General features: G+C 51.6%; 1 protein-coding gene and 1 long non-coding RNA gene across 9 annotated transcripts in view; one reads left to right on the top strand and one right to left on the bottom strand.

The window, feature by feature from the left end:
• Nucleotides 1–820, bottom strand: part of LOC109444912 (uncharacterized) — a 95,025-nt gene extending 94,205 nt beyond the window's left edge. For all 7 annotated transcript variants that reach the window (XR_012491364.1, XR_012491370.1, XR_012491367.1 and 4 more), the window contains exon 1: nucleotides 441–820. This is a non-coding gene — a long non-coding RNA (uncharacterized LOC109444912). The remainder of the gene's footprint in view (nucleotides 1–440) is intronic.
• On the top strand, nucleotides 811–23,453 carry SYNM (synemin). 2 transcript variants are annotated; one of them, XM_019726662.2, is made up of 5 exons: nucleotides 825–1,756; nucleotides 6,858–6,982; nucleotides 15,147–15,217; nucleotides 17,152–19,598; nucleotides 20,520–23,453. In XM_019726662.2, exons 1-5 carry the CDS (start codon nucleotides 947–949, stop codon nucleotides 20,814–20,816), a joined length of 3,750 nt encoding a protein of 1,249 aa, XP_019582221.2. In that variant the 5' UTR covers nucleotides 825–946; the 3' UTR covers nucleotides 20,817–23,453. The 2 variants fall into 2 exon arrangements, with proteins under 2 accessions (XP_074174016.1, XP_019582221.2); XM_074317915.1 differs by having other exon boundaries at nucleotides 811–1,756; nucleotides 17,152–23,453.
• The last annotated feature ends 176 nt before the right edge of the window (nucleotides 23,454–23,629 follow it).

The following is a 23,629-nucleotide window of genomic DNA, read 5'->3' as shown; positions in this document are numbered from 1 at the left end:
ACTGTCATGAAAACTAATGAAACACAAGTGTGCAAAAGGGAGCTGTGGTTTCTATGACAATTAAATGGAGGCACATTGTTGGAAAAAAAGACAGCTATCACGTTAGGCGCGGGGGTGACACGTGTGAGGAGATGTTAGGTGTCCAGGAAAATTCTGCACTCAGAGCACTTCAGGAGTTCTCATTCGGAAGGAAAGAACCGGATACGGGAAAGTGCAGACTATGTCCCTCGCGGCTAGTTTATCTAAGAAGGAAAAGAGGGCACGCCTGTCAACCCATATCAAAGTCTTGCCTGAACTTCGAAACTTTGGCAAATAGATATAAATGTATATGCTAAACTAAAAATGAATATTGACTGCATATATGGGTGTGTACGTCTATGTGTATAGGATGGATTATATAGGTATACGCGCATATACATAATTTTAAAAAACATAAAAACCTCCAATCTCCAGGGCCTCCGCTCCAACGACCGGCTTCACATCTCAGCATCTCACGTGGTGGTGGCTTCTGTGTCCGTCCACGAACGCCAGGACACCTGGGTGCCTCGGGAGCGCGTGACGCAGCAGCCACAGGGAGGCGTCCCTGGCATCCCTTCTCCGCGGCCGGCACAGCGGGAGAGCCACTGCCCGCTGTTACTCAACAGCCGGCGACGAGGACTCGGCCGCCAGGGCCCTGGGCTGGGCAGTCGCGCGGCGACGCAGTCGCTCCGGCAGGGGACGCTGTGCGGCCGCAGTGGCCGTGCCGGGCCGCGCTCTGATTGGCTAGAGGCGGTGGCCCGCGCCCCTCCCGCGCGTCGGGTCCTTGCTAAGTGCAGCCGCTCGCCGCCTCGGGTGGCAGTCTGCGGGACTCCCGGGCGGCGGCGGGGCCGGAGCGGGCGCGGCGGAGGGGACAAGACCAGGGAAGGAGGGGACCGACCGGGCGGCAGCGTCCCGAACACTCAGCACGATGCTGTCCTGGCGGCTGCACACAAGCTCCGAAAAGGCCGAGTTGCAGGAGCTCAATGCCCGGCTCTCGGAGTACGTGTGCCGGGTGCGGGAACTGGAGCGCGAAAACCTGCTCCTGGAGGAGGAGTTGCGCGGCCGGCGCAGGAAGGAGGGCCTGGGGGCGCAGGGCCAGGCCCGCTGGGCCGAGGAGGCGCGCGGCTTGCGGCAGCAGCTGGACGAGCTGAGCTGGGCCACGGCGCTGGCCGAGGGCGAGCGCGACGCGCTGCGGCAGGAGCTGCGGGAGCTGCAGCTGCTGGGCGAGGAGGAGCGCGCCGCCCGCGCCCGCCTGGACGCCGAGCTGGGGGTGCAGCGCCGCGAGCTGCAGGAGGCGCTGGGCGCGCGCGCCGCCCTCGAGGCGCTGCTGGGCCGGCTGCAGGCCGAGCGCCGCGGCCTCGACGCGACCCACGAGCGCGAAGTGCGGGAGCTGCGCGCACGCGCCGCCAGCTTGACCCTGCACTACCGCGCCCGCACCACCGGCCCCGCCGCGCCCCCGCCGCGCCTGCGGGAGGTGCACGACAGCTACGCCTTGCTGGTGGCCGAGTCGTGGCGGGACTCCGTGCAGCTCTACGAGGACGAGGTGCGCGAGCTGGAGGCGGCCCTGCGGCACGGCCAGGAGAGCCGGCTCCAGGCCGAGGAGGAGACGCGGCTGTGCGCGCAGGAGGCGGAGGCGCTGCAGCGCCAGGCGCTCGAGCTGGAGCAGCTGCGCGTGCTGCTGGAGGATGAGCTGCTGCGGAAGCGCGAGGCCTATGAGCTGCAGGCCGAGGAGCGGCAGGTCCGTGTGCAGGGACGATCCGCGCCCCGGCCCCGAGCGCCCTGCAGGTGGTGGGGGAACGGAGGGAATCCCCGGATCCGCAGCACCTTCACTTAGCGTCGCAGATGGGTGTGGCCGGCCCCGAGGGTGCCCGGACCGGCTGGGGACCTAGTTGCTGAAGGAGCCCCTTGTTTTGAGGCGGGACCTCAGGGTCCCAGCATCTCGCCAGCCATAGAAAAAGAGCTCGGTCCGTTGGTCCATCGACTGAGCGAGCCAGTGCCAAGTGCAAGGTCCTGGGGGAAAGCCCTGCCCCTATCATCTTGTTAGGTTGTCAACTTCTTTAGACCTTGAATGACTGGGTGTGTCCTGACAAATTACTCCAGGTTCTCTTTCAATTTCCTGTGCTTCTTAGACCCTAGTGCACATAAAGTCAACCAAGAAGCCCTTCTGTGTTCCAGAAGTGACAGCTCGTTTCCTTCTCAGATAGGTCCCAGTGTTGGGAGGTTAAAGTCTTACCCAGAGCCATTCAGAATGGCAGCTCCGTTGGCTCTGGCCCTCCCCTGGAGGAAACCGGAATTGTTTTCCAAAATGGATTTTATTTTGCCAGCATGATTTCCCAGCTGGACACAGCTGGTTGTGGCTCCCTGGGCCACTGCCCTGTTCTGGGCGGGGCAGCTACTTGAATGCAGAAAAGAGCTTAATTGGAGATGTTTTTTTTTCACAGTAGAAGCTGAGGTCAGATCTCTGGGCAGTGTAAAAGTGGTAGAAACGTGGGTCCCTGTGGCAGGATGTTATTACAAGTGCAGAGAAATATAAACAGTTACTATTTCAGAGAAGCAAAGCTCAACCCTCTGACACCGATAGGGTGACACTTGTGCCTGATTTATTGTCTGGACATCCAGTCCAGTCCTAGGGCTGGCCCTGGTCCTGCCCAGTCCAGGTCAGAATTGGAAATATTCCCAAATCATCCTATCATTAGTTCTCAGGACAGTTTAAAATAACATCCACATAAATTTAGATGTATTTTAAGAGAACTGTTTGTAGCTTCGCGTTAAAGATTTGTGACGGAGTGATTTTGTGCTTTAAAAAAATGAGAAGGAAGGAGAACATGGGGGTTGTGGCAACAGAGGACTGTGGTGAGATGATAGGTATTTATACATAGTCAGCAAATATCTATTGACTACCCCAGGGTCCCCAGCACTGCACTGGGTTTTCAGTGTTCAAAGAGCTGGAGTCTAGATGGGAAATCGTACAAAGCAATATAGTACTAAAGCGTTGGGATTTCGTCTTTTAGGTCTTGGGTTTTGTGCAGCCTCTGCCTCATAATTTTGAAAAGCATTCTTCCGGGGTTGAAGGTGGAGCAAAGCCAGCAACTGGCTGATGTGTGTGCTGATTTCCAGAACTTACTCTAGATTCCAGAGCACTTCCATTTTCTATGTTGGTGGCCAGGGATGCTGTGTAAGAGGGTTTGAAAAATGCTTCTTTGAGGTGTGATGTGTGGGCTAAATCCTCACCGTTCATTTGCTGTCATAGCTCCCTTGGCTCATTTTGGACCTTGAAGCTCTGGTTTCAGTGTTCTTTTTTAGCAAGCAGAACCCTTCCCTCCCATTAGAAGAGAGGTGGGGACTTGAGAAGTGCAGTTAAAATAACCATCCAGCCCCTCTTTGACACAGGAACCCCAGGACCCACCCAGGGAAGTGACTTCCCTGGGGTCACACCTGACCCGGAACTAGAATCCCACCCTCAACTTCCTGTCCACTGATATCTATCTTGTTGGAATTTGCTTCTTTTCCCTAGACGTAAAGAGCAAGGAGTAAAGACCTTCACATGTATTCACCCTCAGTTCTCTCACCAATCTTATAAGGTGGGTTCTAATATTAGCCCCATTTTACAGATGAAACTGAGGCTCAGGGGTCACCTAGTTAATAAGTAACTAAGCCAGGATTCAATTCGGGTTCCAGTGCTGAGCAACTAACCACTGGGCCACATTGCCTCTCTTCTATCTGTTCCACCAAACATAGACTGTTAACCAGCATTCACTTTACATTCATGGAATGATGATATTTGCTTTTCCTGAGGCCTAGCCCAGCAGAAGGGCTTGCCCGTTAATCTGAAATCCTAAAATGTTTTCAGACCCTTCCAGCTGACTGTCAGAATAGTTTTAGTGTTAAATCTTTCATTTACTTTTCCATATGATTTAATGGGAAGCCCCCATCTGGAGGCAGGAGGCTCCCCCCACCCCTCCAAAATGCCCAGGGTTTCCCCGTCTCTGGGCCCCCTCTGCAGCTCAAGGGGGCAAGATGCTCCCTAGGAATCCCTGGGAAAAGTCGTTCTTCCCAGATGGCCCATGTGCCTTCTCTCTGAGGCCCCTCGCCTCAGGTTTGCCAGAGAAAAGTTTGCTGAACTGACATCCAAGTTCCCGCATTTCAAAGGTCGTCTAGGTCACTTGAAATCCTGAGTAACACGTAACACGCCCTGTCTCCCAGGCTGAGGGGCAAGAGTGGGAGCAGGGCGACCTCTTCAGGAGAGGACTGCAATGGTCACGGCAGGAGGTGCTGGAGGCAGGGTCAGAGGCAGCCCCAGAGGGTTGCTGAGCCAATGGGGTTTGCAGCTGAACCAATGGGTTTTGCAGCTGAGCCAATCAGAAGCGGAGCCAATGGGGTTTGCAGATGGATTGGATGTGGAGGGAGAGAGGAGGCATCAAAGTTGACTCCAGGTGTGGCCTGAGCAACTGGTCGACAGGAGCGCGCTCGGTGGAAGGGGGTTGGTGCAGGAGAGCAAGTTTGGGTGGGAAATCAAAGTCCAGTTTGAGATGCCTCTGAGACACCATCGCTAGTGTTGTAAAATAAAACGGTGAAGCTAGAGGTCAGGGTGTTGTCTGGACTAGAGCCTTACATACTTAGCATCCAATCACTGCCATTATTATTAATGCATTTAGTTTTTGTGTCTAAATGAGGTGATCACACTTAGACTTGAGGTTATCCGGTTCCTGGAGCTCTGACACCGAAGATTCCAGTGATGTGACAGTGACATTTGCAAGCTCTTCCTATGGTGTCTGGGTGACTTGTTCAGCAAGGAGCTGCTCAAAGCTTGCTTAAAAGACAGTGAATTCTTTGGATACTCCCAGCAGCGTGCTTTCCCTGGTGCAGACCTACGTTTCATCATCCGTGGCAATGCTGCCCCACAGGTCTCTAAATAACAACTAAGGAAGGTGACCTCCCTGCCCAGCTTTGATAACATTAGGCGAAACGGCATCTGCCTGAGTTAGAGTTAGCACGCTGGTAGCCCTGGCACCTCTGGCCTGGCCTACGGTTTGCAAACTTCCAGCAAAGTAGAGTGCAAGTCCGAAGCTTTGTGCAACCAGCAGAATCAGTTACGGTTTCTCTGCAGAGTGTCGGGAACCAGTCAGTCTTCCGGGCCTGCTTCCAGAAGTCAGCTCATTTCCCTTTGACAGTTTAGGCAGAGTTGACTCACATGGAAATGTGGTCGGAACAATACTTACTTGAACACAGTTCCAGTGTCCTCTCTGTGTTTTGTGGGGTGCAGATCCCTCTGTGCTCCCTGGGAGGAGAGCTGACCTTTACACATGCCGGAGGGGTCTTGACCTTAGGAGACTTTTGTTTGGAGACTTGAGTGCATCTGGTGTTTTTTTCCTAGCAATTTAACAATAATTGAACTTCTTTGTAAAGAATGAATTACTATGAATTCTCAAGTTTTAATATTTAGGTTGAATTTCCTATAGTGGGAAGGAGTGATAGATTTATATTCTCTTATTGCTGAGTCTGTACTCCCTCTAAAATGGGGGGACATTAGATTTTTAACCCCAATCGTTTACTATCAGCTGTAGAGTATGTGAATGGCATGGTTAAATTCTGGCCACTCTGTCACTTAAGTCAAGACTGGCCGTGACCCTCTTTCTCTGCTTACAATGCCCAGCTTTGGGGGCTGTTAACATGTATCCTCCCGGGGATACTAGCTAGCGATTCTTAAATGTACTCCTTTACTTTCAAAGCTCAGTGCTTTCCGTTTTTGGTTTTAGCCACGCATTTTTGGAAATGGCAAATCCAGTGTGAGATCATTAGTTAAGATCGTTGCTTGGTTTCGCAGATAAGACATTGACTGTGGTCTTTGGTGGGGGGATTCCATGAGGAATGAAGATAGATGCTCCCTCCTGACTGTCTTCCAACTTTTGAATTCCACACAGATAAATGTCTAAAAATGTAGCCTGTTAATTGTATTCAGAAATAATGCGATTTTTCCATTGTAAGCTATAAATATGTGGACTTATTTCAACGTTTACATATTTGTTCAGTTCATGATTCCTGAGACTAACTATAAAACGTTACACAAAACGGTAAAACTGTGTGACTAAAGCCATCGTGTTTATGAATTAAAAGTTATGTTAATTAAAAGATATTGTCGATTTAAAATAGTGCATTTTGAGGAGGGTCATAGTATCTTCATCATTTTACTTTAAATCCAATTCCCCAATCGTGTGCTGTGTAACTCGTCTGTGGAGGGCATTTTTCTAGAGGCGGGTCTGAAGTTTGACGTTTATGCCCAGAATATGTTCCTGTCTCACTAATGTAGGCTTTCTCCCCAGATGATTTAAAAGTAGCTTTTCTATGTGAAACAAATAGCTGTGTATCATCAGCTTACCTGCTTTTTATTGGGGGAATTTATGAGTAGAGGGGGAAATTCTCTTTCAAATCAGAGTGACCTCTGTTTTAAGTACTGTAAAACCCCTGCTTTCTGGTTTTGGTTTATTTTCAAGAGCACCTTGGTTGACTAGTTTGTTGTATTGAGTTTCCTAAGCAGACGGATATCTGGATTGAGACGCTCTAATAAACTCCTAAGCATTCATTATTGTTAGAGAATATAAACAGAGAAGCCAGTGTCCTACTAAAATCTTCCCTGTGCAATAAAAAAAAAAACATGCACACACACACAAAAAACACCCACATGGCAGAAATGCAGTATTTAAAATTATCCTTGCGATGACCTCATCTTTCATAAACCTGGAGGTTTTTCATCCCTTTTTGTGTCCTGAACTGTTGGTACCTTGAGTTCGACCCAGCAAAGCTCCACGTCTTCCGATCTCAAAAGCCTCTGTTCTTTTCAGAACGTGCTCGCTTGCCTGGAGGAGGAGAAGGCGGCCCTCACCTTGGCCATGGCTGACCGGCTGCGGGACTACCAGGAACTCCTGCAGGTGAAGACCGGCCTCAGCCTGGAGGTGGCAACCTACAGGTAAAGATGCCATCTGCCTTTAGACAGCCGGCAGTGTGAAATCGCTGTCCCGGCTTGGTGACAAATAGAGCAGCCCTTGGCATGGTCAGGCGAGGAGTCTAGGCCCTGAGGGACGTGGGAGGGAGGGGGCCTCATGCAGATCACGGAGTGGCCTCCCCCGGTGAAGGGAACCAGCTCTGTCGCCTAGAAAGTGGAGGTTCAGGATTCGAACCCAGAATGTCCAAGTCCAGCTGCCTATCGCCTCGAATCCTAGGACTCGGAGCCCATCCCAGGGTTTGGCCTTCAAGAAACACACTTCTGCCAAAAGATTGGCATGGGACTCTGAGCAACTGGCTTTGTTTATCAATTTGAATTCGGGGTGAGCAACCCAGATGAACAAGTCACAAAGCCCTCAAAGGGGCTGGGCACAGCCCGCGTCCCCAGAGTGGTGCCTCCTCACCTGCCCCTGCCTGGGCAGTGGTCTTTGGTTGGGGTGGTGCCCCTTATTTTCCGCGGCTTTCATGCTCCGTGAGAACTGGGACAGAGAGGCCCAGAGTTCAGACACGGACAGTGAGAAGAATTGTAGACACCCAGCTCCTCACGTGTGAGAATGACAGCAGTCGCTGGCATGGCGGAGTCCTTACTGCCTGCCAGACCTACTGCTAAGTTGTCTGTGGCTGTTCGCTGCCTACAGTCACCCTCTCGGTGGTGAATCCCACTCACCCCTTTTGCAGGGGAGGGGGAGGGGCCTGGAAGCCAGGGGTCCTGGCTGCTGAGGGACCCTTACCCCCTAAACCGGGTAAAGTGGACACGGTGCCCCCTTCATTCCCGGGATTGTGAGCATGAACCGATCGTGAGTGTGAACGAGCTTTGGGAAGTCTGCCTTGGCAAATGAATGGAAGGCACCATCAAAGATGCCATCTTCCAACCAAGGTCCACCCCGCTGGTGAGGGGCAGAGCCGGGCCTTGCTCAGCCCTCCCTGCAGGCGGCCTGAGCAGCCTTCTGCTCATGACTTTGCTCTGAGAATCACAGACGGGCCTGGGTTGCTCTGTTGTGCGTGGCGAGGTGTCTGGCTGGTGCACCCTGGTGGTCCTCACTGCGACCTGGGCCAGCCTCGCTCTCTGTTGTCTGGAAGACCCCCCACAGCCCGCCTTCCATCGGGGCCCTTTCTTACCATCAGTGAAGAGGGAGCAGGCTCTCAGGCAGCCCCTTACCTGGGCCCACTGTGGCCGCTAAGGAGCACGGCAGCCCTTGGAGAAGCCTCCAACTGAATTGAGGGGTGGTCCTGCGGCCAAAACAGTGGAGGCTTTGCTGGGTCCCCCTCAAGGAGCCGTACTGTGGCTGCGTCCTGCAGGGGGGATGGTGGTCAGGGCTTAGAGAGAAGACAGGAGTCTCTGGCCAGCCTGACCTCCCCCAGGTCCACCTGCCGCATTCTCGCTGGACATCTTCTGGGGTGAACGATGACAAAATTAAACCCACAGGGTGTGCAGACAAATGCTCAGTAACATAATGTACATGTGCCTAATAAGGAAACCTTCAAAAACAGCCAGGCTTTATTTGGGGGAAGGGAGCCTTAATCAGGAGTTTTTTCACCTGTGTGTCACAGATACCCTTCCTCATATGGCTGAAAAAGTCCTTGGGGTCGGGCACGATGGGGCCAGGTGCTGGGGTGAGTTGTCAGCCATCTGTCCCTGCTTCCTCCCGTCTCGTCTTGCTGGTCCCCTCCCACACTGGGGCAGGCCGGTGCTTTTGTCCTCGCAGCCTTGCTCCCCTTGTTGGGGAAGGGGGCTCTTTTCCAATCATCACATCAGAGCTCCTGGGCCCAGCTCTCTGGCCAGGGGACAAAGTGCTCCAGGGCTCGGAAGGGCTCAGCCTCCCATGAGTCACATGGATTGAGACTGGGAGATACCACGCTAGACCTGGCACCACCCTAGAGCGGGTGCTGGGCCGGTACAGAAAACCCACCTCTGTGCCCCCGTTATGATGCCAGGCGAGTCCTTTCCCTACCGAGCCGTTGGATCTTCCTGTTTCCTCTCTGTATTAGTTCTCTGGGTTGGAATTGGGTGCTTTGATTTTGTGCTTTGTCTCTGGGACGTGAAGCCCTTTTGCTTCCTCGCCTCGTCCTGTCCCCAGTTCTCTGTCGTGAAAAGTAGGAGGGCACAGCTGGGCATCTTGCTTACCCTTTCGGTAGGTGCTCACATCCCTACCGGCTTAGCTTTTCCCGAGGGCCTCGATCTGGGAGCCTTTTTCGCTCCTGACAGCAGCCGGACTATCGGCAGGGTCCGACTGGACTGCCTGTGTCTGTTGCTGGCGTTTCCCTAACCCAATATGGGGTCAACTTGGCCACCTCCTAGGAAATTAGGAGGCACCAGTCCTTTGAGGGAAGCAAGTGATTGCTTGCACGGTCTGCCTTTCTGAAGTCTGAGTTTGCGCAGTGAAAGTGAAGGGCCTGGTCCAGGAGCCTGGTACACGCCCGGCCCTGGCCAGCGGCACACACCAGCCTCAGTGGTTAGAATGGCTGCAGGCCTCCCCCCTGGCCCTCTGCTCAGGATTTAGAAGACACACTGGCCGTGGAATACAACCTATGTCCTTGTCCAAGCCAGAAGCCTAGCATTTTGTCACTGATGAGTGAGTGTCCGGCAGATAAACCCTTGTCATCTCTATGTGACTCTGCAGTATTTTGCGTGGCTGCCCCAATTCTGAGAACAGGAGATTCATGTTTGCATGAGTGCCCTCTGTGCTTCCAACCCTGTCACAAGTGCCCACCGGACCTTTACGTGCCTTGACCCGCCGTCTTTGGGGAAGTTGACCTTCTCCCTTACACCCTGCTTTACCGTGGGCAGCAGAGGGTCAACCCTGTGGGGACACAGCCCAGGGGCCCATGCAGTACAGCTACGTAGCTCCTCGCCAGCCCTCTCCTGAGGCTGAGGGTGGGGTGACACTGCCGCTCACATTCCCTCCCTCTTGGACTGACATCACGCGATTTGCCTCAATTTCCCCTGCAGGGGCCATCCCCCCAGCACTGCTCAGTTCGTCCTCATCCCCACTAAACCTGTCACATGTAAGGGCTGTGGCCCTTTAAAGCTGAAGGCATGTTCCAGTCCAGCTGGAATTTGTCAGCTGTGCTGACGCCAGCTCTCGAGTGCCATAGACACTTCCGAACCCAAACAGGTGGCCCTTCCCGGTACCCTTCACAGGGATGAAAACATGTGGGAGCGAAATAAAATAGTAAAATTCATAATTCATCAATATAGACTTACAGGTCGTAAGTATATCACTTAAGAAACTAATAAAATGAACGCAAAGCAAACTTCGGAGTCTGAGACTTGAGGATTTCATCAAACCTTGGTCGCTTGGGAAGACCCTGGCACGTCATGTGGGAGGTGCATGTGACAATGAGCCCTTTCCTCCCATAGTGCAGGTGACCCCTGGCAGTAGCGGTGGGGCTGGCTGGGGCCCAGGGTGCTGAGAGGAGAGAAAGTGCCAGAGAAGGGGGGCTGTGCTCGCTCTTTTCGTGCCCCGGGACCCAGTCCTAGATACTCTGGGTAGGTTGGCACAGGGTGGGCCCATCAGGGTAGTCGTTTTAAAGCTCCCAGGTGATTGTCAGGTGTGTCCAGGGTAGAGATGCACTGGTCCAGGGCCCAGAAGACTGACAGTGTCGGCAGAGGGGGCATCTCATGCTTGTGGGAAATGCAGAATCTCAGGCCCACCCCAGACCTACGGGCCAAAATCGGCCTCATAACAATATCTCACGTGATCTGTGTACACATTCCTGTTTGCAGAGCAGCCTAGGGCATCCAGAAAGCACCAAGCCCGTCTTGCAGCCACCTACAGGACGAGACAAAGGATGGACAGACTTAGTGTCATACTGGGTACCCTGGAGGTGTGCAGTGCGGGCTTCCTGGGAGAGGTGGTGCTTGGGTCTTGCAGGAGGGGAGCCAGGAGGAGGGCGTGTGGGAAGGGCTTTCTGGGCAGAGGGACAGACAGCCTGGGAGAGGACCTGAGGACTGAGCTCGTGTGGCATCTGGGGCAGTGCCAAGCATGTGTGTCGGTGTCCCCGGGCGGCTTGGTGCTGGGGGCCTGCCACGGGTGATGGAGGGGCAAGAACCACACCTGTGAAGTGTTGTGGTTTCGTGAGCTGGGGTCTATGTTCCCAGGCTGCTCCGCAGACACTTGGCCTGTGGGGTGCGATGCCTGCTGAGGGACCCACAGAGGTCCGGCCAGTGTGGGCTTGCTGTCGAGGAGCCTATTCTGTGGGCAGCGTGGACCTAAGTAGCCTCCGGCATCGCCGGAAACAGGAAATGACCCAAAGACACACAAGTGCAGGGTTTCCAGACATCAGAAGGGAATTATAAGAATCCGGGAAGGCTTCATAAGTGCGGTGAGATGGACCTGGGTCTTGAAGGATGGTGGAGATGTGAACAGACACGTAGGAGAGGGGGAGGTGGGAAGTAAGGGTGGCCTGGCAGGAGAAGATGTTAAAATAATAGAACGCATGTTCCAAGAAAAGACTGTACATGGCTGACTGCCGAATTACAAGGTCAGATAAACATGGTTCAGAGAAGGGACAGAGAGCTTCAGGCCGAGGTGATTATGTGAGATTTTCAAGGGATGCGGATTTGAGTTGGGCCTTGGAAGGGGTGGGGAAAGTGGGGAGATAGGAACGGGACAGGTGGAAAAGCACCCTCCTTCTTGGAAGCTGGAAGATGATGAAAACTCACCATCATTGAGCACCTATTGTGTGACAGCCGTTGTTGTAAGAACTTTCTAATTACTTAATTACCACCACAAACCTGTGCATGTGTCCTCATTTCACAATGGGGAAACTGAGTCACAGAGAGTCATTCGTTTGATTTTTTTTTGTCAGTCTACAGACTTGATGAATGGGCTTTATATGTGATTTAATACTGAGCTCAGCAGGAATGACCAGAAAAGACATGGCACCTTCTCCTCATTATTCTCTTTCACGTATCACCTGTGGTTGGGACAGAGCCTTTCCGGTTTGGATGGTGACGTCCCTCTTGCGAATGGAATCCCACCCTTTCTCCTCCCTCCCTCCTGTGCCCAGTCCCAAGTCAGTCCTCCCACCCCCTCTGAAGCCTGGAGGCCAGGGAGGCAGGTCTGAGGCGCCCCCCATCTCCCTCCCCTTTTGCATCCCTCAGCTCCCACCTGCCTTCAGCCAGGAAGCACCATGGAAACCATCCTTGGATCCCACTGGTGTCAGTTCTGGAAACATCCTCCGAGGGCCCCTCCCCTCTCACTCTTCCTGTCGTGGGCGTACATTGTGGCAGCACGGTACCCACAGTGTGAAATAACACTGGGTATGCCCTGGAATGCCATTAGGACAATTGATCCCGGAGAGCCCGGCTGCTGGTGGTTAGGACGGCGGGTGGTCTGTTAGGGCCCGTCGCCTGGCCAGAGGCCACATGGTAGCTCACTTCTGCTCTCTGGATCTGCCCCAACTTCTTCGTGAGGCCAGAGACCTGGCTTCCCCGCACGTGTCCGCTCCTTTTCCTGCTTATGAGGCTGGCGGCCTTGGAGCTGTGGGATGTTCACTGATAGCTGTGAGTCAGTGGGTTGGCATCTCAAGTCACCAGGGCCTGGCGGCAGTTCTCCACTCTCAAAATAACCAGAGAACGCTCTGCCGACTTTTCAAAGTCGTACGAGTCTAAGTCCCTAAAAATGGTCCTCTGAGAGGTTTTGAGGAACTCCTACATTTCTGGCCTCTCATCATCGGTTTCTTTTTCACCTGGGCCGTTAGTCTCGTGGTGGTGGAGGGCAGGGTTCAGTGTGTGTCATGCGGGGTGTATGTTAATTAAGGCACAAATTAAATGACCAGTGGCCGTGCCTGTGAGGGCCTGGGTGGGCATTCAGATGGAGAAGGTGACACTTGCCCCAGCTTGCTAGGAGCCAGCCATAGATGAGACACAGCTGTGAACCACGCCCTACCCCTGTAGGAGCTTCATCGTCTGTGGGAGAGCCCTGGACGGCCTTTTGATGGAAGTACCAAAAGGTGTGGAATATGCTTTCGCGGGTATGCTTTCATCGGCAGGATTTGTTCTGTCTCCCATTTGTAGGAAATACCGAAGTCTCCGGCCTTGAAAGGGAGGGCTGAGCATCCAAGCTGCCTGGGTGCCATCTCACTCCCCCCTATTGCACTGCAGTTTCCCCCCACCCCCACACACTGCCCCTGTGCATGGGTTTGGGGGGAGGACATTGTGGGGATCAGAAAGGAGGGGTGGAAATGCTTGGTGCCCACCTGGCTACTGGAGGTGTTTGTGCTGCACCCGACCACTCAAGCCCCATGGGGAGCTGGTACCCCTCCGGTGTACCCCAGCACCCTACTCTCGGGGCCCCAAACTCAGGAGAAGTTTGGTGACAGTTTGGATTTTCCTGGAAAAAGGAACAAAACCATTCCCCACTGAGGGGTGAGGGAGGATTTGTTTTCTCTAAGGGGATCTTCTTTATCCTGACCCCTCCCCCTGCCCCCCCCGCCTCCCCCCCCCACACACACAGCTGCCATTGGTTTGTCTGCAGGCCTGGACTCGTCAAGTACTTCTATCCTGACTTGGGCAGTTCCAGCAACAAGCCCTGTGGTACCCAAGGCTTCCTGCTGAGCCGGCCAAGGAAAGGTCTGAAATAGAGCGTGACCTTCTCATCAGGCCCCCCTCCCCCCCCCCGGGCCCCTTAGCTGTAGGACGCTGCCTCTTCTGTGGCTGTCATCCTGGGGTGCCCACCCTCTGCATCTTTTACCCAGAACGTGCCTCTTATTATATACAGAGCTCGGAATTTTCTCGGCGATGGCGGAAGCTATTTGTGTTCCTGGAACCCAGAATGCATGGTCATGAGGGTGTGGAGTTTGTGGCTTGGTGTTCTGTTTCCTGGCTTTCGCCCTGCGTGGAAGGGCTGGGGCTCCGGGCACGGCCCTCCGTCTCCCGGCATCGACACACGTGTGCATGTCCGTCACTGCTTCCATGGTCCCATCTGCACTCACCTTGAGAGGAATCCCTCACCATTGTCTCTGCCGTTTTCCTCGGATGGGGGCCTTCCGTGCTTTCTTCCCCCTCCCACGGGGTTCATGCCACCTGTGGGAATCAGCACATTGGAATCAGTGGAAATGAAACCTGGTGCCCGCTGGCCTGAACCACCGAGTGCCTGCCCGCTCTGGCACCCCTCCTCTGTTTTCGTGCCCAGCTCTCAGTGGTAATTTCAGCATTTCCAAGTGGGCCCTGCTACGGGGTGCCCTTTGCCATATACAGTGCAATTCTTGGAAGCGAAGTTAATGACTCACGTTGCCCTAGCAACCCAACAACTGTTGTGTCCGCAGCAGCCAGCGTCCTGGGGGTCTCTGAGCCAGGGCCATCCCAGTGCTAAGCCAGCCCCAGGGTGCCCAGTCCACCAGCCCAAAGCCTGACGTGTCCACTCTCCTCCGGGCTCTGGGTGGTAGATGGGAACCACAGCTCAGTGTGGACACTACACTTTAAGTCTCTTGGAGCTGGACGTGGCCAAAGAAATTTGTTAGAGGAGATAACGGATACTCTTCTGGGTGAAATGTGGCCCCTGGGGGTGGGGATGGTCTGCATCTCTTCATTTCCTCTTTTCTGCTGCCCCCGTCCCATCTCTCCCCTTTTTTAAAAAAATCTCCAGAATATGCCCAGGGAACCCGGTTTGAAAACCACAGACGCAGTGGCTGCCTTCTTTACACACAAATATCGGTCCTTCATCTGCTCCTAGTCAGCCTCTGACCTGTGACTCCAGAAAGACCCCCGTGGGGTTGTCATTGTTCTGGGGTCCTCTAGCCCGGGGTGACATGTACATGGGCCCCTTCTCGCTTCCCAGAGAAGCCAGACCCCTGACCTGCCCTCCACGGCCCACATCTCTCTGCCTCCTCCTTTTCTGGCCCTGGGTTTGGAAGGGATTTCTAGAAGGGCTTGGCTCTGCAGTAGTTCTGAAGCTCTGGACTCTTGTTTTGTTCATTCTGTTCGATGGATGCTCTGTCTAGCTGGGTTCGGTGAGGCCGGCTTGCTTCCCAGTGGTCCCTCCTCAGACACGAGTCCTAAAACAGATGACACGGTGACACTGTACTCAGTAAGCGAATACTCCAGACCACAGCTCATAGGGGCACTTCTTGCTCTTTTAGTGCTTAATGCGTGTGTGTGTGTGTGTGTTTTTAAATTTCTACAGAGCCTTACTGGAAGGAGAAAGTAATCCAGAGATTTTGATCTTAACTGAGCGCATTGAAAACCTGCCACAAGGTAAATATAAGAAAAGCTAGTTTTCAAAAACAATGTCCCTATTAGGCACTTCACAGAGTTGACAGGTCACTGGGTTCAGAATAATAATTTTGGGTTCTAATCTTCTGTGACCAGAAGGGATTTGGTCTTGGGCAATGCCCAGCAAGTTTGCTTTCTGATTTTGAGAGTAAATTTGGAAAAAGCAAAGATGTCCACTGAAGTGGCCATTCGTCAGTCTGCCTGGCATCCATTCACATTGCAACATCTATAAAATAAGAATTATTTATGCACCAGATTTCAAGATTTACTTAGTCATCTCGTTTTTTTTTTTTGTGTTTTTTTTTAATGTGTGGATATATAAGTCTGGAAATGCGTCACAGAAAGAAGGGAGAAAGAAAACAAGGGCCACGACCAAAATGAAAGGAGGACCAACAGTGTCCTGGTCGAGGGCTCGCTCATCTTTTACTAGCTGTGAATTTGGGAGGCTACGAAGAGCTCAGGAAAAGGGCGATTGGGCATCTCTGTTAACTTGTTTCATTCATTCATTATTTTTCAAGCTTCTTAAAGGATATAGAGACAGTGTTTGTAAACTAAATTTATTTTAGCAATTATGTATTATGCCAAAAGGAAGTATTAGAATAAATACCATTTGTGAACTCTTTGATTAGGCTTTGAACTTCCAGATAGTTCTGTGTCCTGTTCGATCAACTTCACGAATAAGTGTACAGATGTACTCCTAGATAGTGAATTTATCAGTGCTTATTAATGCATTTGTTGCTTCTGTAATTTGCATAAAATATTATAATTTGGCCACTTGCCCACATGATCATAGGCTCGAAACCAACCTGTGATCTTCCATATTTCTTCTTGAACCTTAATGAAAATGCAGGTCATTCCTGCACTGGTTCCTGGGGGTTTATCTTCTGGGACTTCTCAGTTTAGAATCAGTATATCGACCCCAAAAGAACAATCTCTGTAGACAAATCTCCTGGCCTGGTCTCTCTCCCATGTCCTGGGAGCTGTTCCAAAGAAGCCCCTGACCTTGGCCGCCATGAGGGAGACCAGGTGGGGAGAGAAGGCTCTGCCCAGCTCGGCAGGATGGGATGTGGGTAGGGATGAGGGGGTAAGGGGGCAGACTTGGGGCAGATGGTGCGCCTGGCCACATTCTAACCACCGGCTGCCATTCCTAAGAGCAGGAACCTGGTAGAATTCGGACACCCCTACGGGTAGCACTCTGCAGATGGTCCAGAGCGAGGCGGGGGTCCTAGGGACTGCCTCCCAACCCCCAGGGTCATGACATTACATCAGCTCCTAGTGTCAGTGACTGGTCAGCTTCCTGAGTTGGCACCTTGTCAAATGAGAAATGTGTAAAAATAGAAGAAATCAGGACGCTTCAAAAAACAAAAAAAAAGTTAAATTCTTTAATACTTGTTGGCCCAACACGGAAATCAATGAAAAATAAGAGCATATTAAATGGTGGAGAGGTAATTCCACTTAATGTTTATGAAGTAGGTACTTTGTAATGATGAAGCTCTTCTCTGCTGGAATAAATAAAATAAACTTATCCCAACAATGTAGAAATGAATGATTCCAAATTATCATAATACTGTGACATTTGGGCCACAAAAATGAGCACCCGTGACCTCTCTGGCGCACATGTCTTGGTTTACAATCACACGTTTGACGTATTTATTAACAGGGATGAGTATTTTAACATTAGTAACTAGAGAAAGCGTTGAGCTGAAGCATTTGTAGGGCTATATTTTGTAACAGGATTTTTAAGACTACCAAAAAATTATTCTGGGGATTGAAAATATTTATAATGACCATCCTGTGGTAACAGTATGTATTTATTATGATGGGATGGGATTTGACCTACTGTGATGCTTTTTAAGTTGAAAAAAAAAAAAAGGTAATGATGACTGTCATTTTAATGAACTGCTCAATTTCTACAGAATTCAGAAACACGTCCTATCACTATACCAACTCGGTATTACAGAGGGAAAATGAAAGAAATCGGTTTCTGAGGCAGAAACCACCTTCGGGAAGATTCCAGCACAGCTCAGCGCTGCCTTCTAACCTGTGGGCAGACCGTGCGTCACACACTAGAAACGTTGCCAGGAGAAGCTTCCTGGGCTCCGGATATCCTTCCTTTACCACCACCCGGCGGGAACACGCTTACGAAAAAACCACCAGCAGCAGTCCAGCCAACTTCAGAACTTTCTCTCCCAGCCATGGGCTTTTAAGAAATACTGAAGCGCAACTGAAAACATTCCCCAGTGGACCAAGAACTGAAGGTACCAGGGACGCCCCCGCTCGTGTCACCAAAGAGTCCTCCTTCACCCAGGAGTCCTACCGAGAACGCCAGGGCAATGTGGTGGCCAGTGCTTCCGAAAGCCCTTGGTCAAATGAGAGGACTGTCATTTTGGGGAAAAAAACAGAAGCTAAAGCCACGAGAGAGCAGGAGAGAAACAGAGCGGGCACTGTCCAAGCAAAGCGAGAAGAGAAAATGTTTGATTCTAAGGAGAAGGCTTCAGAGGAGAGAAACTTAAGGTGGGAAGAACTAACCAAGTTAGATAAAGAAGCGAGAAAGAGAGAGAGCCAGCAAATGAGGGAAAAGGTGGAGGAGAAGTTGCCATCGAAGGAGAAAAGCGTGAGAGAAAGAGAGGTACCGATCCGTCTGGACCTATCCCAGGACAGCACACCAGAGGGGGCCCCCAAAGGTTTCCAGACGCCCTTAAAGAAGGATGCAGGTGGTGGTCCAGCTAAAAGGGTGGAAAGGAGAGAGGCAAGGCTCAGGTGGGATGCCAGGGACGCCACAGGCTCTCTGAAAGGTGATTCCATGACTGAAGCCATAGCAGAAGACATTGTGTCTGGTATCCTGAAGCAGCTTTCCCCGTCTCCCACTACAGAAGCACCTGCTGATTCTTTTCCAGACACGAGAGTCACTTATGTGGGCAGGAAGGAGCTTCCTGGGGACAAGAAAACAAAGACTGAGATCGTCGTGGAGTCGAAACTGACCGAGGTAGTCGATGTTTCAGAGGAAGCTGGCCAGGACTACCTTTTGAGCATGAATGTACGGGAGAAGGTGGGGCTGAAAGGGAAATCCACCGAGCAGGCGATAGGAGACATAATCAGTCTCGGTCTGAAAGGAAGACAGGGGACAGCAAAGGTGGTCAACGTGGAGATCATCGAAGAGCCCCTGAGCTACGTGGGTGGCGAGAAGGCCGGTGAGTTTTCTACCCCATTCCACGTGCAGGAGGTGGATGACATGTCTCCGGGCTCCCAGGGGCTGGCTGAGGAGGCAGGGTATGGAGAGAGAGAGGTCATGTTCTCAGTTCATCAACGAAAGGAGACGGAGCTGCCCCAAGAGAACGTAAGTCACGTTGAAGAAGTGACGGAGGCAGGTGACTCGGAGGGAGAGCAGAGTTATTTTGTGTCAACGCCAGATGAATGCCCCGAGCATGACATCGGACACGACAGGGATGAAGGCTCAGTGTACGGGCAGGTCCACATCGAAGAAGAATCCACCATCAGATACTCTTGGCAAGACGAAATTGTGCCGGGGTCACGGAGAAGAATAAGGGTGGGCGATGCATTGGGAGAGAAGGTTGTGAAGCCGCTGGACGTTCCAGAACCCTCGCTGGAGGGCGATGTGGGTTCTCCTCACTGGAAAGAACAATCTAGAAGTGGCGAATTTCATGCAGAAGCCACAGTCATTGAAAAGGAAATTAAAATACCCCACGAATTCCACACCTCCGTGAGGAGAGACTCCAAGGAGCCCCGACACCAGATGGTGGAGGTTATCGGACAGCTGGAGGACAGCCTCCCAGAGCGCTTGAAGGAGGAGCTGTCTGCCCTCACCAAAGAGGGTCAGAGCGGCTCAGGGAATGTTTCCGTGGATGTGAAGAAAATCCCGACTTCGGGCGATGGCTCCATGACCTTGGTTGCTGAAGTCAACCTCTCGGAAACTGTGGATGCAGACCAGTTAGATCTGGAGTTGCTGAGCAAAGGTGAAGCCGGTGAAATAGAGAAAGCGGTGGAGTCGGTGGTGCGAGATGCTGTGGCCCGGCGGTACAGCCCAGCGCCTGGGAGCCCAGACAGGGAAGCTTCAGGGCCAGCCCCAGTGGCCGGCTTTGGCTTTAAGCGCTGGGCCACCCAAGAACTGTACAGACCCTGTGCTGAGGATGATGACGCTGCCTGGGCCTCTCACAGCACACACAGGGTCACTTCCCAGGGTCCGGTGTCAGCCACTGTGGAGGTCACCAGCCCAACGGGCTTTGCCCAGTCCCACGTGCTAGAGGACGTAAGCCAGTCTGTAAGACACATTAAAATAGACACCCCTGGAATTTGGAGGACTGAGCGAGTCACACGTGAAGGACCCATTGCAGAAGTGGTGGAGGTAAGTGGGGAAGGTGCCCCGAGTCAGGCAGTGAGCTCGGTGGGAGCCAGCTGGTCTGTGAGGCACTCTATGTTGGGTCCTGATCAAAGTCAAGTGTCCAAAGAAATCTTCTTTGAAGGGCCTGTCCCTGCCTGTCGGGAGGCGGGGGGCATGGCAGAGCCTGGCCCAGCAGAGCTCTCCACCGATACTGGCAGGCTGGGGGGCCACAGCGTGTTTGGCTCCAAACAATTTCACGCAACAAGGGAAATGATTTTTCAGAGCTCCATTTCCGGGGCAGGGAAGGTTGGTGATTCTTTTCAAACAGAAGAGTCAGTGGGTACCCAGACTTCTGTAAAGCACCTCCAGTTAGGTCCCAGAGAGGGGTTCAGTGCGCAAATCCAGTTCACAGCCCCCCTTTCAGACACAGTGGAGTCGGGGGTCAGAGGAGCTTTTGTGCACCCCAAAGAGAGGGCAGAGAATGGCACACCCGTCAGGCACGTGACAATCGGGCCTCAGAGGCTTCAGACCATGGAGCAGACAGGTCCCCGACCCAGGGAATTTGGCGACTCTGAAAGCAGGGCCCATGGAGTGGGCTCAGCAGACGTGACCCAGGGCACTCGTAGTTACACCTGGGGTAGGAAAGTCCTAACGACTGATGAGAGCACCTTCCAAGCGGCCATTTCTGCATCTCCCCAGGAGGCAAGTGGGGGAGACTCGCCAGGGGCAGAAGCCACACTGGGCACAAGCAGATCCTTTAGGCATATTCAGCTAGGTCCTGGGGAAACCCAAACCTCTGAACACATCGTCTTCCATGGGCCCATTTCCAAAACATTTGCCCTTGCTGGTTCGGTAGATTCCCCTGAGCTTGGCGAGTCAGCAGACGACAGCACAACGCCAAGGCATGTTGCACTGGGGCCCAAAGACACTTCATTTACCTTTCAGATGGACGTGAGTAACGTAGAGGTGGCCCCCACCTGGACCGGAGAGGCCACCTTCCTCTTCCCCACAGGGACGGAAGCAGAAGCTCGTAGCGTGTCTGACAGTGGGACCTGGAGAGACCCTGGCGGTAGGAATGACCGGGCAGCCAGCGTGAGCTTTCAGGGCAAGGAGCAAGCTGAGTTTGATAAGACGGTGCAGCTACAGAGGATGGTAGACCAGAGGTCGGTGGTTTCCGACGAAAAGAAAGTCGCCGTCCTCTATCTAGACAATCAGGAAGAGGACGAGGGACACTGGTTTTGAGACACAAACAATCGGTTTTAAATGGTATCTGATTTGATAATATACCACCACACAAAGGCCTGTAGTAAGTTTTAGGGGGGAGGCCCACTCTATGAAAACCTCCCTTTTTTCACTTTCTCCAAAGAGTGCTCCAGGCAACGTCAGTTTTCTTGATAATCTGTAAAGGTTTCAAATTAATTCATGCCTTAAAAGGTGTTGGAACTTTATTTTTGAGTTGGGATTTATACAAAAAAATCCTTCTTTGTCGTCTTAAAAGTTCCCTTTTCTGGAGTTTTCTCTCCTAGAGACGATTTTTACCAGTTTGCACCTGGTCACAGAAATGCCTGGCATCTGCTTGAAACTATAATTAACTACCTTTAGGTAAGATGCCCACATGGTAACAGATTCATATATTTAAGAGTACTTTGCATGTGCTAATAAGAAATAGGAAACTAACCTTTTAAGGAAAAAAAGCCAATACAGTTTTCTCTTTCCAAAGTCTTTGCAAAAAGAAATCATAGGAAATAAGCAGCTTGCTTACAGTAAAAAAAAAAAATAAAAAAATAATCTAAATTATTTTATCTTTAGGAAAAAGTTGTTTGTCATAGAGTTAAATTCATTCGAAGACTTGAACTGCTTTCTATGTGCAGAACTTAAAAAACAACAACACAGCATTTTATTTATGGAGAGGACAGCTCCAGCGTAGTGCAAAATTTCAAATCAACACTTGCTATGTGTGCTGAGGATCCTGCCCAGACCCGTGTGTAGGGGGAATGATGACCAGGATTCGCTTACAGCACCGTTTCTTTTCTGTGGCACTAGATCACTAATAGAGCACAGTCTAAATATTCTTTTCGGTTATGACCTAACTTCTGGAGTAGCCAGCTCTCGGCAGAACGTACTTGAACTGTCTGCACTTTAGCCCTTAGCACCTAAACGTTTCATTTCACTGGTGGGAGGTAGACCCTGGAGACAGTGAAGAAGGATGCGGACGCCGCGACTGGAGCAGGACCGGCAGGGGGGCCGTGCGCCGTCAAATCTGAAGCCTGAGGGGGCCTGTGCTTCCCAAACGAGCCCTTCTCAACCCACTGCTGGTGGAGGCCTTTCAGAGCTCAAGGAGTCAGAGACGACAAAGGACACCCAACCTCACAAAAGGTGTTGCACCTTCAACAGAAATCACTACCGGTGGGGTGTGTTGTCAGGGGAAATGAGTAATGCGTTAACTAGCATAAGATGTTTGGGGGAAGGAACTGGGTGCCTGTCCCATCGCCCAGCAGGGAAGCACACCGGAGGGGGGCCACAGAATGGGCTCCGGCAGATTTGCACCACCGAGTGGAAGATACTGCAATGAGTGTGCTCCATTGGATCCATTTTATTTTACGCAGGGTATTGTTTTCCAAGCTTCCATCTTTCAAGGTGTAGCATCATATTAGAACTAGTATCTCTAGCAGCACAGCATTATTTGAACCCAAACGAGTTTCTCTCACATAACATTGCCTAACCTGCTTTCTCTAACATACAGTACCATAGAATGGCCTGTCGTGCACTGGGGAAAATGATCCAGGCAAGGTCACCCTCAGGTGGGTTATGACGTGGGGCGGGAGTTTGGCATTTGAGGGTCTTCCCTCTGGGTTTCAGGGGATGGCCCTCAGACTCCCGGGACACACGTCTGTCTCCTCAGCTCCCAGAAATGGCTGCAGCTGGCAGTTTAGGGCGAATGCATTTCCTTCATCGACAGGCAAGTGGAGGAGAAATGCTCCCCAGCTTTCAGGTTGATCTATTTGAAAAACACCGTACATCAGGGAACAGAAAGCAAGTTGATTTGAGCTGCAAGTTTAAACTTGTTATCTGCCAGGTGAATTAGTGATTGTCACAAGCTGGTAAGGAGGGGACGGCTTTGCAAAAACTTCTCATACAAAGATGGGCTGATTTCCTGTAAGCTGTAATTGGTAGTGGTATTTGTATAAGTGATTTCTCCATGAGAATTTGGTCAGGATGACAGCTTACAGGTTTGATGGCAGGACTGATAATGGGGACTCTATTATGTGAGTCTAAGTGGCTTAGTTTGATGTCACTGTCATAGCTCATGACCTTGTAAATGGGTGCTAACACGGACCGGTTGCTCATATTGTGACCCACTTGTATTTGGAAAAATAAATATCTCAGATCTTAATTCTTATCTCCATGTTGGAATGAATATCTTCGAGAAGTATCCTGCCCAGGGTACTTACCAATATGGAATCTTGAGCTGTCATTGGTTACGTCTGTGGAGCAGGGGGTGCCCTCAACAGCTTCGTGGCCTATAAAACTAGTCACTCTGGAGACGAGAGATATCAATGGCGTGGTTGGATGGGGCGAAGACACAGTCTTTTCCTGTTTATTGTGTTTAGGTAAAACAGTATTAATGGAATGTTTTTCCCTTCCTACTGGTTGTTTGATATTGTTTATTTACAATGTATATTTAGAATGGCATCATCTAAAAAGCTGATCTTGCTTACCTCCTGTTCCCTGCAAAGGGAAATGTCACAAGAATGTGTAAAAATAAAAATCTAAGGAAAAAACCCCACGTTGCTCCTAAAGAGAACGAATGTTTTCCAGTAGATGTTTTTGTGTTTGCTATGTAAACTCTCATTAAAGCATATAATGTGTTCACACGCATGTTTTTCATGGTGGTACAGAATCACTGGGGACGATATATGGGCAAAGGTCCAGTTCTTGAATTCCTTGCCTGAGCCAGAACTCGATATTGTCAGCATAGAACTAGAAAGCATGGCAGACAGCATAACCTAGCTGGCCCGTATTCACATAGGGACTGGACAGTTTGTGGTAAGAAT

This window comes from Rhinolophus sinicus, linkage group LG13 (assembly GCF_036562045.2).
Source record: "Rhinolophus sinicus isolate RSC01 linkage group LG13, ASM3656204v1, whole genome shotgun sequence".
In the NCBI taxonomy this organism is placed as follows: Eukaryota; Metazoa; Chordata; class Mammalia; order Chiroptera; family Rhinolophidae; genus Rhinolophus; species Rhinolophus sinicus.
This window is presented reverse-complemented; position numbering and strand designations above follow the sequence as displayed.